This window comes from Cryptotermes secundus, unplaced genomic scaffold (genome assembly GCF_002891405.2).
Source record: "Cryptotermes secundus unplaced genomic scaffold, Csec_1.0 scaffold744, whole genome shotgun sequence".
Taxonomy (NCBI): Eukaryota; Metazoa; Arthropoda; class Insecta; order Blattodea; family Kalotermitidae; genus Cryptotermes; species Cryptotermes secundus.
Genome location: NW_019718624.1, coordinates 187,087 through 200,772, shown reverse-complemented (window position 1 = coordinate 200,772; position 13,686 = coordinate 187,087). Strand labels below are relative to the sequence as shown.

General features: G+C 40.2%; 1 protein-coding gene across 4 annotated transcripts in view; it reads right to left on the bottom strand.

The window, feature by feature from the left end:
• Window positions 1–13,425, bottom strand: part of LOC111862443 (protein unc-13 homolog 4B) — a 42,499-nt gene extending 29,074 nt beyond the window's left edge. The window contains exons 1-4 of one of the 4 annotated variants that reach the window (XM_033750744.1): window positions 13,211–13,425; window positions 11,531–11,615; window positions 2,289–2,447; window positions 1,496–1,562 (exon numbers count right to left, since the gene is read on the bottom strand). In XM_033750744.1, the coding sequence (XP_033606635.1) occupies window positions 1,496–1,562; window positions 2,289–2,447 (226 nt within the window). In that variant the 5' untranslated portion in view covers window positions 11,531–11,615; window positions 13,211–13,425. Of the gene's footprint in view, window positions 1–1,495; window positions 1,563–2,288; window positions 2,448–2,583; window positions 2,864–3,571; window positions 4,681–11,530; window positions 11,616–13,210 lie in introns of those variants that run through there. The other 3 variants (XM_023847838.2, XM_023847847.2, XM_033750745.1) reach the window with 3 other exon arrangements.
• Between the last annotated feature and the right edge of the window lie 261 nt (window positions 13,426–13,686).

Genomic DNA, 13,686 nt, shown 5'->3' with positions numbered 1-13,686 from the left:
TGCATACAGACTGAATAAAATGTATATCTGCATCTATTTCTGTATGATTCCAGAAGAGCTGAAAGATTTATAATAAATTTGGAACAGGGGATCTACATTAACATGCAAATTGTCTTATTATTTGGAATATTTTACATTCTTTTAAGTTAATATTACAAAGTCAATCTAATGCAGGCACAATTCAGGTCACAAGGCCTACCTGTGACAAGTTTCACTGCATGGAAATCTGAGCTAATCCTGAATGCAAGTGAATTTGGAAATAAATTTAAATGGGTAAATGGCTCCGTCAACACAACGTAAATATCTTCAAATGAAGATGAAACTAGATACTGACATATCGCTATTATTTATTATATAATTGTTTTGACCTTTTCTAGGTAATCATCAGGAGTTACTTGTGTCACCATTATCATAGCAAATCCACCCTTCTGATGAATGTAGACTAGTAATAAACGCACAAACCTTGTGATGTGCAGTTATGTCCAGATTAAAATAAATTAGAATAAAATTAGACATATACATCCAGAGTGGTGTATATCTACTAAAGTGTTACAAATGTATGTCAGACAAACAGGACGTACATTCTAAGTCCAGTATAAAAACACATACAAGCTATCCCTGTAACAGGCTATGAAGGCCCACAGGGGTGCGAGATGTTGAGGCGCCCACATTTTCTTTAGGCAGTCAGCTCACAGATGGCAGTAAGGATGTCAGCCTTATGTGTCAGCTGACCATTGATATTCTTGTAATGCTTGATGGTGACCTAGAGAAGGGTGAATCATGCAGCATCACCTTTACATAATAAACATAGAGACATGACAGTTATCTATTTTCATTTTCATCTGAAGATATTTACGTTGTGTTGACGGACCCATTTACTCATTTATCTAGTACACATTGGGATGCAAACCATAAAGATGGAAATAAATTTATTGGCATCACAGATACTTCCCCAAAGGAAGAGTACAACGCATGCAGTAACAGGAGCAAAACACAACACAGAACACGATACACAAATATATGTAGGAGGAATGCTCACATAAAAGAGAATTGGTATAATTCGCGTGTTTGAGTGTGACATAGGAAGAATCCTGAAAAGTTTTATTATTTAGAATTTATCGTCCTATATGATGAACACAAATTTTAGTCATTTTAGAATGGAGACATTATGGCATGCAGTACAATAGTTTAACGTGCATAAAGACACCTGAAGATGGCACATTAGTGCCGAAACATGTAGTGTGGAAGTGAAGTATAAGGTGAAAAAGTGTATACACTGTAAGACGGTCAGCATAAACTATGGACATGAATCAGTGTAACAGGACGCTAAAATATAACATTCCCCAAAGGTGTTCACTAATGCATGTATTACAGTGATGTTATCACATACCAAGGAGTTCTATTTTCTGGGATATAATGCCATGGGGTCTCAAAGTTATATCCCAGAAGATATAACCACCTCTGTGAGACTCTTAAATCCAGCATTATCACATACCATTTGCATCAGTGGGTTTCAAAATTGTGGCTTCAATTACTTCAGCATTAAGAAGAACTTTTGGTGCCTGAAACAATAAATTTTACCAAAGAACACTAAATAAATAGCAGGATGTGAATGCATGATACATATAACTTATTTTATTATTACAAATTTTAGTACAACAAAACAATGAAATTCAGAGATGAGATCAGCTGTTTTGTATTTAAAAGTACTGACCAATGTAATGAATTTTCATTCAAGACAAAATCTGAGTGAGGATTTGGCAGTTTGGGTACTAGCAGAGATAAATTCATGTCTTGAGGTTCCTCACAAGTGACAAAATTAAAATTCTGGTGAATGTAAGAAGTACTCTTCTCTCCTTCTTCATGCATAGTAGATCCCTTAGACTGGTCATCATTCCACTATTTCGGAATAAATGTGGAGTCCTTCACCTCATGCCAAATAGGCAGATCAAAAAGCCACAATGGCTTTAGAACTGAGTAGTACAATAGTAAGACAAACTAATATCAAATTATATGTAACAAAATCTGGAAAATATAAAGCAATATCCAAGCTTCTAGACAATTTATAAGCCTGAATATGCACAGTCAAACTCCATTTTGTCTCCTAGTTTGGGTGAAAAGGAACATGGAGCACAAAATAAACAATCAAACAGTTCTAAAGATTTAAACAAGACATTTAATAAACTGCAAACTCAATACTTGTTTATTTCAAACATGGCAAATAGAAGTCTTCTGTATATAACCATGAGCTTGAAATCATGAATACCAGAAATATAAAGCCTCCTCACCTTTCTTGCTCTTGCTACTGCAAGGAGATGACTGTGTGTAGTATCATCCAATTCAAAGACTTTTTGTAAGTATTCCAATAGGGCCAAAGAGTCAAGTGCTGCATTATGGCCTCTGAAGTGCAGTGTTTTATAGATAATTTCACCATACTGCTCATTCATCTGTCAAAATAATGTTAACATACTCTAGTTAATTTTACTCAATATAAAAAATGCAACAGCTCACCAAAAACCATTCATACAAAGACAGCACAAAATACTTCTTCTTACTAGCCAATGAAATAACTGAGCAACATACTCTCTTATAAAGTTCTTCTTTGTGTAGTGGAGATCAAGCTCAAGAAATTCTATGCTACTGTGAACTCCAAGATCATTCTAAAATCTCCTCAATGGCCCCCATATTGGACCAGTTCATATCCTCAAGACCTGTTTCTCTGGTTTTAATATTGTCCTCTTAGAGTACATTCCAAATTTGTGTCAAGATACTGTAAGAAACTAAGAACTTTAATTAGGATAAACAGTTCTGATCAGGATTTGAAATAAACAACCTCCAATTCAAGCAACAGCTTTATCTATTACGATGTTAGATTTGAAAGTGCAACAGCCAAGAAACTAGGTGAATCATTTCAATCAAATGGAATCACACAATTTGTGTGTTCATTCTTAAGTTGGATATCTTTACAGTAGTTTGTGCAAAAACATTGATATAACTGGCAGTTTATGGTTCTTCAGTAATAGCATGTCTAGGATTTCATTTTGGGAGCATGAAGAATCCTTTAATCGAAACTACACTTTACCTGTACATATTTTCAAACCATTGACAGTACTGATACTCTGCTGCCTCTCATTAAGTAATCATTTTACAGGTATATTTTGTCAAAAAGAATCACTTTTGCTCTTGTCATTCCAAATATTTGGATTGTAGAACCATGGCACACAACCCATGTACATATACATACACCCGTTTTTGGCCTGTTCTCCCTTCCCAAGGTAAAAAAATAAAACAGGATTGTGAGATGACCACGATTTCTACTTGCCCCTTATTTCAATGTCTGATCAGTCAACCAGTTCTCATAAGCTGTAATATGAACATTATGCCATTGGATGCCATCATTATCTCATACTTCATAATTTCCTACAACCACTAAAACAGTGGACACATAAAATTGTGATATGAAGTAACAATTTATGGCTCTGAAATTATACAATATGGTGCACAAAATGATCCAGTAATTGATCTATCAATAAAATTTTTATTTCAGTTACAATATCAGAAATTAACATACAGAAAGACCATTGCATGGAGATTTTTCCTGTGTGAATCAAGCATTCAATATGACCACCATTACATCTGCCAACTTCTTCAACATGAACTGTGATGCTGATTACTTGATGGCACATATCTTCAGTTATCTCGCTGTAGGCTTGATATTTTGTGCTCTCAATTCCATTACTGTTTGTGGCTTTTTCAGAAAAATCTTTTTCTTAAGGAATCCCAAAAGAAAACAGTCACAAGGGTTTAAATCAGGGGTATTCGGGGTCCAGTTCTGTCAGCATGTGAAACGATCAGGAAACTAGTTTCAGATGACATGCGAGTCAAAACTGTCATGTAGAAAGTTTAAAACAGCATTCATTGTGTGTGGCCTGGCTCCATCCTGCATGAACCACTGAGTTTGTAACGGCAAACCTGTAGCAAGAAGGTGAAGCACAAAAGTATCATGTAACATGCTTATATAGTGCTCACTGTTCATTGTCTCTTCAAAGAAAACTGGCCCTAGCAGGACATGACTTGTGTTGGCGACCCACACTGTAATTCTCGGTGCATTATGCACCTTCTCATGTATCACGCGTCGATTCTCTGACGTCCAAAACTGCACATTCTGTTTATTAACCACGCCATCCAAGCTGAAGTGTGCCTCATCAGAAAACCAAACATTGTTGAACGGTACCTCATTATTCTGAGCCCATTCAGCAAATCCGTCTTTGATGTTTGTTTTAAACTGTAAGTTTAGGCAACACTAACATTTTGTACGGATACAAATTGAAGTCACTTTTCAATAGTTGCAGAACCGACTGTCTGCATATCCCTAGTACTGTTGATTCACTGGGGTTTCTTTGCAGCGCCACTGTTCTCCGGTGAACGCACAGGTAAAGGTTAGGGACGTTTCCTTTCCAACACCGAACCATCATTATTAAACTGGTTATAAAGTTTATGAATTGTTTTGAATGAAGGCACCTATCGCGTTCGAAAATGGCACGAACCGCCTCTGTGTGACCACAACACTCTTTGTTTCGGTAAAGAACAACACTGTTTCTTTGCATTGTTCTAATGCGAAACTCCAAACGCCAACCATCTTTTTAACCTGGCGCATGAGCAGGAACAATGTGACACTAGCGCGCTCAGGAAGAGTAAGAACTAATCCCCATAATCAACTGTAGTGTTCACAATTCACTATTCACTAAGGACCTAAGGACATACTTCATTCTCATCGCTGTACCCTCAACTGCTGAATCCTCCTGGACTCAGAGTCAGTCACATTGCGACTGACGGTCAGTCAGTCAGTCAGTCAGTCGATCTTGGTGTCGAGCCCAATCTGGGGCTCCAAGCAGATTCGTCTTATATAGCCGTGGCAAGGACAACGCAGAAAACAAAGTTCTATTGTTGTGTAGCGCAGATCGCACATAAAACAAGTCACGTGATAGATATCTCGCCAGTCCATTAGCTCGCTGACTGTTGCCTAGCAACGAACTATAAACATTCCTCCTATTGTTGCATGCATGTTTGTCTAGCTGTTGCCTGGCAAATGCACTGACATGTCACAATATGTAGCACACATGTGATAAACATGACACGCATACACATTCTTTTCGGAAAGATTCATGAGATGAATGCCGTGTAGAGGCGGAAGGCTAATACTAAAATGAAAGAACTATCATATAGAGATACGAAGTGGACACAGGATAACATCCAACAGTGGACTGTTGTGACCAAAATGCTGAACATCAGATTGCATAAAAGGAAATTCTTTGATGATAGAGGATATTCCTTTCTGTAGGCCTAGTTAATTTAGCCAGTAGCCGCGAAGTAAAGGAAGAGGCACTGTATCCTCATGAATTGCATTTTCTACTTGAGTCATCTTTCATTTTGGACTCAGTGCAGTTCTTCTCACTTAATGAACCAGTCTGTGAACCTAGGTTCAATTCTCATACGAAATCGAAGACTATGAAATCCATTGGAAAGCATGTAGTTTATTTAAGCATGCTGTATCAAGTTCAGAAACTATGTAGAATCAAATCCGAAATCTTATGTTGCGTACGATAGAAGTGGAAGAGTTCATCGATCGAATGATTGATTGATTGATTGATTGATTCCTAGGTGATTTAACGGCAATGTTTCAGTTGCAGAAACTATAGCATAGAATGAGATGGAAGATGTCCACAAACGGTGACTAGCTAATGATTTGGAAGGAGGTGGCCATGGTCGATTTGAAGGATTCTCCCTTTTCCGGCCTATGCCTGGAGGCTGAAGAACGTGTCATAATTACCGGTAGTATATAATTAGTCCCTCCACCAACCTGCTCATTGAGTCGGTAGCAGTGAGTCGTGGTCCATTTCGACACACTTTACCCGATATCATGATGACGACGGTCGTACCACGACTTCCATTAACACACGGTGATTTGATCCATGAGTCAGACACCGCATGTTCGAATCTTGGTCGATTATTATGTTTCTCGCCAATACCCCTCAGACCCTCATTGCAACATAGAAAGTAACTATAACTATGCCACGGAGAGGGCAGCCCCACATAAATATATCATCACTTTCTCTGCTGTCTTTTTCAGCGTCTGGGATGGATTGGTCCTTCATTCAATTCTTCTACTGTTCAATTTAGTAACTGTTATCCTTCTCGAAGTTTAAGTTAGTAAAAGATAAAGTTGTTCCTGTGCTTAACTAATTAAGCACTACGCCATGAAGACGTATGGGGGAGTGGGTGTATAGATCCATATTCTCTTGACCTCGCCACTAGTTGAAGGTGAGTGGTTACCTTCACGCCACGGTCGCTTTACCCGCGGGGAAATAACCCTTGCTACTCATTGGTTGGGAGGCTCGGTGGGCCCCAGAACTAGTCTGAACGACGTGGAGGAAAGAAAAATCTTGACGCTACTGAGACTCGACATCCGACCCCTCGGTCATCCAGCCCGTAGCCAGTCACTAGTATACCGATTTAGCTAACCCGACTCCCGGTCAGTAAAGATCAGAACTGAGATGAAGATTGATTGGACTGTAGAATCGGATGTACTAGTATAGTGAGAACTTTTTCTCTCCACTATGATATACTTAGATGGTACTTTGCGTCTTATTTTAATGTGGATCCTACATCAGGAAAATGACCCCTATCAAAATTCGGTTTTTGAATCTGTCCATCACTTCTTCACGGCACAGTCTCATCCGTTGCCCATGGTAAACACTGATATAAAAACTCACTTTGCTTATCCAGTAGCAATCGGATAATGCAGTGTTTCTCAAACTGTGGGACGTGTTTGGTTGGACTGGTTGGATAGAACGTGCATTTAGCGAATAAGACCTTCCATTAATGATTAATATAATACTAAAATGCGCGTAACTGTAAAAATACACTCCTTAAGGAAGGCGAGATTTTATTTTTCTGTGGTCAGATTATGCTTTTTGACAGAATGGCCCTTGGGACACATGGTGCAGAGCCGAGAGACACCGACGTAATAGACCTCGCTTGTTGGGGCTAAAGAAATGCATCAAAGTTGAAGAAAAGTTCATAAATTAGGAACGCTGCCAACAGTGGCGATGCGGCGAAGAACTTCAGTCTGGTACAAACTTGGAAAGTTTTCTTGAAAATTTGATAGTTACTCAGCTGGTTAATGAATTATACAAATTATAATGGAACGAAAGTTCACTATCTGTTCATAGAAGCCCTTTATTTGATTCCCTCATGAGCCAGTTCAGTCTGGTTCACACGGTGACATTCTGTTTCTATACGTCCCATTTCAACACTGTCCTCCCATCTACACTTTTGTCTCCAAAAGGGTCTCTCTTTCGCTGAGGTGTTTGGATTGGCATTTCTCGTGCCCTCTTTCGTGTTGGGGCACGAGGTAGCGTAGGTTGTTGAGACAGTATACTACAAGACAGAAAATCGTGGGTTAGATTCCCGATCAGGTCACTGGATTTTCAATCGACCTAATCCCTCCAGCCACACTATGGCTCTGAGGTCAACTCGGCCTCTAACAGAAATGAGTATCAGGAATTTTCTCGGAGGTAAAGGGCGGCCGGCTCCTAAGGCTGACAACCTCACCGCCATCTGTGAGCCGATTCTGTAGAGAATGTGGGAGCCTCGACGTCTCACAGGCTTATGGGTCTCCACGGCCTGTTATAGGGATAGAATTACCTTTTTATACCTCTTTCGTGTTATTACACGTATATCCCACCCAGCTCATCCTTCTTAACTTAAGTACTCTAATAATGTTAACTAAAGAGTACAGATTGCCGGTCACGGTAGCCGAGCGGCCTAAGGCATGTAGTGTCTTCGCTCGCTTGGAAACCGGGAACGTGGGTTCGAATCCCACTCAGGGCATGGATGTTTAGTTTGTGTGTGTGTGTTTGTCTGTGTTTGTGTACAGATAGAGGCCTTGCGACGAGCTGCTCACCCGCCCAAGGAGTCCTACCGAATGTGTAAGATCTAGAAAACCGAAGTGAAAGGAGAAGTTCATGGCGGTAGGCCTAGGCCCACTGGCGCTGTAGTGCCAAGAAAAAAAAAAGGAGTACAGATTATGAAGGTCCTCATTGGGTACTAACTTAATGGAGCAGTCGTCCTTTCAAATAATTGCTATTAGACGGAGAAATTGCATATAACAGATTTTGAAGTTTCATCGCACCAATACACATATTTTTCTCCCCTCTTTCTCCCATTTTGGAGTATAGGGCTGATTCTCAGTTTCATGATCATTTTTACAGACTGTAGGACTCCTTGGACGGGTGATCAGCTCGTCGCAAGGCCTCTACCTAAATACAGGACAACACAAACACAGAATAAACGCATACACACACCAAACATTCATGCCTTATGTGGGATTCGAACCCACGATCCCGGCTTCCAAGCGAGCGAAGACAGTACATGCTTTAGACCGCTCGGCTGCCGTGACAAGCCAATACACACACACATATAGCCATCATTCATTAGATCCTGTGTTGGGCGCTGACAGTAAGAATTTTTTTTTTTTCCTTTGGCGCTATAGCCCCAGTTTGGGCCTTGGCCTACCTCCATGAAACTCTCCGTTTCACTTCGGTTTACTAGATCTTAGATATTGAGTACGACTCCTTGGGCGGGTGATCAGCTAGTCGCAAGACCCCTATCTGTCCATAAACACAGAAAGACGTACGTACACACACAAACACCAAACATACATGCCTTGAGTAGAATTCGAACCCACGATCCCGGCTTCCGAGCGAGCGAAGACAATGCATGCTTTAGACCGCTCGGTTACTGTGGCCGGAAGGGAAAAATGATTACTAGATGATATTTGTGTTTCCTTCCTCGATAATCAGCGCGCGGTCACAAGAACGTCATGTAGAATAAGGAAATGTTAAAAATAGAAGTGATGAGGGTTGGAATGTTGACAAAGCTTCACGAGACGTTACGTTAATTGTCTTAATTTCTCCGGGCTTGCGTAGTACTGTAACGAAACCGTGAAGCGAGGTGACCCATCCCGTGGGGTATGTCAGCAGACCTAAAGATATCCAGTTCCTGATATGCGGTATCTGTTCTCTGCGTGAAAAAAATGAATGAGGATTTTCCTCTGTTCCTATTATCCATACCGGAATAACCCAGTGCCATTTCCCCTCCTGAACTTGTCGCCCTTAGTTGTCAAGTAGCGTCTCATTCGCGGAAACACCGTCGTCACAACGAGAAATAAAGCGTGTAAAGGCGATGTCCTCCACTGCTAAAAATCACATTAGCCTTCACTCTTGCCTTGGCAATGAAGTAGCCAAGAAATACTGTAGACTATACAGCGGATGTTTACTTCGTGTTGCGGGTTCTTGTAAACGCATCCTGTATCCTACACAGAGAAGCGCTAATTTGTATTCATCCTGGGTTAGAAAGGCGCAGTCTTTATAAAAGTAAAGTAAAGCTATCCCTGTACCATGCCGTAAAGGCTCATAGGGTTTTGAGACGTTATGGGGCCCCACACTATCTAGACAATCGGCTCAAAGATGGCGGTAAGGTTGTCAGCCTTACGCGCCGGCCGCGCTTTACTCTGCAGTCTTTATACTGTTGAAAATAAGAATTTAAGATCCGTGACTTCGAGGTGATTTATACTGGACAAACCTCCATGCCACATTTCATACAAATGATTTCTCCCAAGTCATCTCTGAACAGAGGCACATACATATAACCACATAAGTCGATCTTAGGCCGTTTGTATACACGCTGCGATAATATTGGCATCGTGTGCAATAAAATTAAGTATGATGTAACTGATGTCCTTCAGAGAGTCACCGACTGGATAAAACTCTCGTTCCAGTACAGCGGTATATGCGTGGCCCTTACCGAACCTTTTCTGTGAAATGACAAAAACGGGTTTCTTCATGTCTGTTTAAATTACTTAAAACCTTCTCCGCCAAAGCAAAGTGGAATTCCAGGTTTTATTAAGTAAAGATGAGAAACTAGATCAAATGGCATATTTAGCACATATTTTTTGTATTGTAAAATTAATTGAGTATCTCCCTGCGAAGACAACATGCATGTATCATCGATTTATACGAAGAATTTAAGTCATTACATATGCAACCGGATTTACACACTTCACAGCTCAATATAAAGAAGACAATCGTGTTTCTGTTCTTGCCACTCGAGATGCAGAATGTAATTCCTTCATTTTGCAATGGCAGTTTAGGCTCAGAAATTTAAAAATTGTTGATAAGTCTGAGAACAGATTTTCAAAGATACTTTCCGGATGTAGTATATGAAAGAAACTGTTGCCATTGGTCAGACATTGTAAGTTCATATATCAAGAATTGCACACGGTAAATTTTCCGGAATGATAAATAATACATTTGTAAAGTCGATGTTGTCTATTCTTTCAGTAATTCAAATTCGATTTCGCAGAATTGTGGCATATTCAGTGTTGCAGACATAGTTTTTAAAATATCCCCCCTTCACAAGTACCTATGGGTGTGAAGAGGCTTTTCAAGTTTTCTTCAAGTTAAAAGTAGGCAGAGATAAATTAAAGTGGAGAATAGTCTTACGAGTAGATGTGTGATTGCTATATAATTTTGACAACAAAGAATTTATCAGAAACGAAACAAACATCCCATACGTGTATGGGATGTAAATTTATCTTTGTAAGAAGCAATGACTCTTCTTATACTGAAGAGAACGACGTGTTACAAGCCAGAATTCGCTGACCAAAATAATGGGAGTATTGTTTCTGTGAATTATAGACGATTTTCTGAAGCGCAGTGACGTAATCAGAATTGGAGATGAAAAGGCCGGGTGGCGGCCCCTTCACGTGAACCTCAGACCGCATCGACAGATCCCACTCTCTTCATGCAGCACTATTAAGAATAACAGATGTGCGGAAAATATTTAAAGGCAAAGAAATAAGGTAAAGCTATCCCTGTAACAGGCTGTGAAGGACCATAGGGTTGTGAGACGTCGAGGCACCCGCATGTTCTCCAGAAACTGGGCTTGCAGATGTCGGTAAGGTTGTCATCCTCACGCGCCGGCAGCCCAATACTCAGAGTATACAGAAAGACCGCAATAGTGACAAATACACAAGAAATTACGACACACAAAAACTACAAATAGCCGCAAAAGAGTGCAACGACTACTCATGAGATCGAACTAAATATTGACGTGCATGGGAGCGCTGTGGACAAGTGAACAGTGCAGTGGTTTCCCCAAAAAGAAAAAATCACCTGATGATGGACCATGTGAGGCCAAAACATGTAGTAAAACTAGAAACATGTAAAACTAGATATATTTAAGAAATTTTGATAATAACTTTTAATGTATAAAATATACTTTTAGTGTCCTATTGACATTTTAATGATTTCAACATCATGAAGTATTAAAATACATTTTTAGTGCGTGACATATTCTTGATATATTTTATATTCTTGCATTAGTGACGTGTATTTTAATAATAAGATGCAGGGTACAAATTATGAAGGTCCTCGCAATGCACTCTTCCCTGGCTTTCTGTTCTTACCTCCTAAGATCCAAATGTTCGCCTTAGCACGCTGTTCTCAGCCACTCTCCGTCTACGTTCTTCTCTTCATGTCAGAAATTATATTCTACAAACAAGACAACACAGCCTGTCTCGGACCGATTTTCAGGCCGGGTCCATGTGAACATGAAGCGTAAATTAAATGTGAACCATTACGTAACGAGGTTAGGTTGGCGAAAAGTAAGTTGCAGCACATGACGCAATGGTCGATAATTTCTGTTTGATACAGCAGGAGGAGGATTTCCTCAAAACAGTTATTCCCCGTTGTAAGAGAGCTTCATGAGCAGAAGCAGGATGATAAGTTGTGTAATACCCGACGGTAAATGTACGTCTGTTCCGGTTCATGTCGGTGAGCACATGTGAATTAAATACACAGTATATGATTTGGTATTCTGCCATGAGAAGATTCTTAATAAACAAACTCTTATCAGTTGTATGCATGAAACGTTTACATCGGGCAGAAATGTCACCAACGCGTCTAAAATGTATCCTGGAGATATGTAGTTCGAATATAGAACAATGCACCGTCTACTCTGTTGTTTGACGTGTTTTTCCCTGGACATTCCAGGCGAATGCCGAAACAGCAATTTCCTTCATAGTTCTTGCTAGTCCACCATATATAACCATCGTCTCATCTCAGACTCTAATAACTTTAGAATTAACAGAGGATTTTAGTAGCGTAAAACATGATAGATCTGAGGTTTTCATGACGGGGAACCGGTGACTATGAAGATACTAATCTTTTGGGATTTAACGCCATGTAGTCCGGTAGATGTTCACCAACATTTTGTAAGGGAACGTCGGCGAACTTGTACCGGGTAAATCAGAAAACAGCTGTAATACCATCTATTAATTATACAGTAACATTCATAGACTTCATTACTCGACAAGTGCTGGTCTTTCAAAGTACTCACAAATAATACACAGATAAAAGAAAGACAAAAAATAAAATCAGAGACAGGGACAAAAAGCAGATCGAAAAGACGAATATGAGACAAACAAAGAATAAAGACGGAATGATGAAGTATGCCCTTCATCGGTGTGTTCTTCTGTTATATTATTGGCTCATTTAATGGCGCTGTTTCAACTACAAAAATGGAAGACCTCGAATAAGATGGAAGGATGATCATACAGGAAAGGGGGTTGAAAAGGCACGGCTTTGCACTGTTTATGACACTGTTCTAGCATCTGTCCCAAGGACGGAGGATAGCCATCAGGTACGATCAGGTACTTGTTACGAGAGTATTCAAGGCCGTGCCATAGTTCAGGCAGTTAGTCGCCGGTTTCCCACCGCGGCGGCCCGGGTTCCAGCCCGGTTCAGGTCACGTGGGATTTGTGGTGGACAAAGTGAAAGTGGAGCAGGTTTTCTCCGAGTACTTCGGTTTCTCTTGCCAATCATCATTCCACCAGTTGCTCCACAATCACCCTCACCTATCATCTGGGCCTGGTACAATAGGCCAAACAGTGGGCGCAGTACCAAGTGAACTCAATCCCAACCCACTAAGAATAATAATAAAAAATAATAGGAGAGCATTCTCCATTCCAAGATTCAAGCCCTTGACTTCCTAGTTATATGGGACGAGTGTCGCCCACAATTCTGTGACATTTCTTCTGTCCAGTGTAATTATATAACGCCACAGGAAAATAATAGGTGTCACTCACCTTACAGACACGTTAAATTTCGGAGAGAGTTAAGAAATCTGGTGGCTTCTGAAATATTACCTCCGCGATGCCTTCACCTCAACTTTCATGAAGACTTGCGGTTCAGTGGAAGAGGACGCAACTGCCCTGGAACACTGCACGTACTCGACTGGTTTTATGCAGTAGAACTGGTGATCACAGACATGTCAGAAGCAACAGAATGAGTCACTCATACACATAACTCTCTTGGTAATGAAACAGAAGCGCTACCGGCAAGCCTGCACAAATGAATCCTTATATACTCGTATATATACATCCTGTTGAAGTTGGTGTTAGAATCTATTTTTAGTTGTTTATCGTCCGTCATGCAACAATATCGAGATTTAGAATTCAAGCCTTTCAGAATTAGTCACTGCAATACATGTTTCGGTCTACTCGGCCATCAACAGATGCGATGCAATTCGGGGTAACTGTTGTGCCTTCCACGCTACTGATTT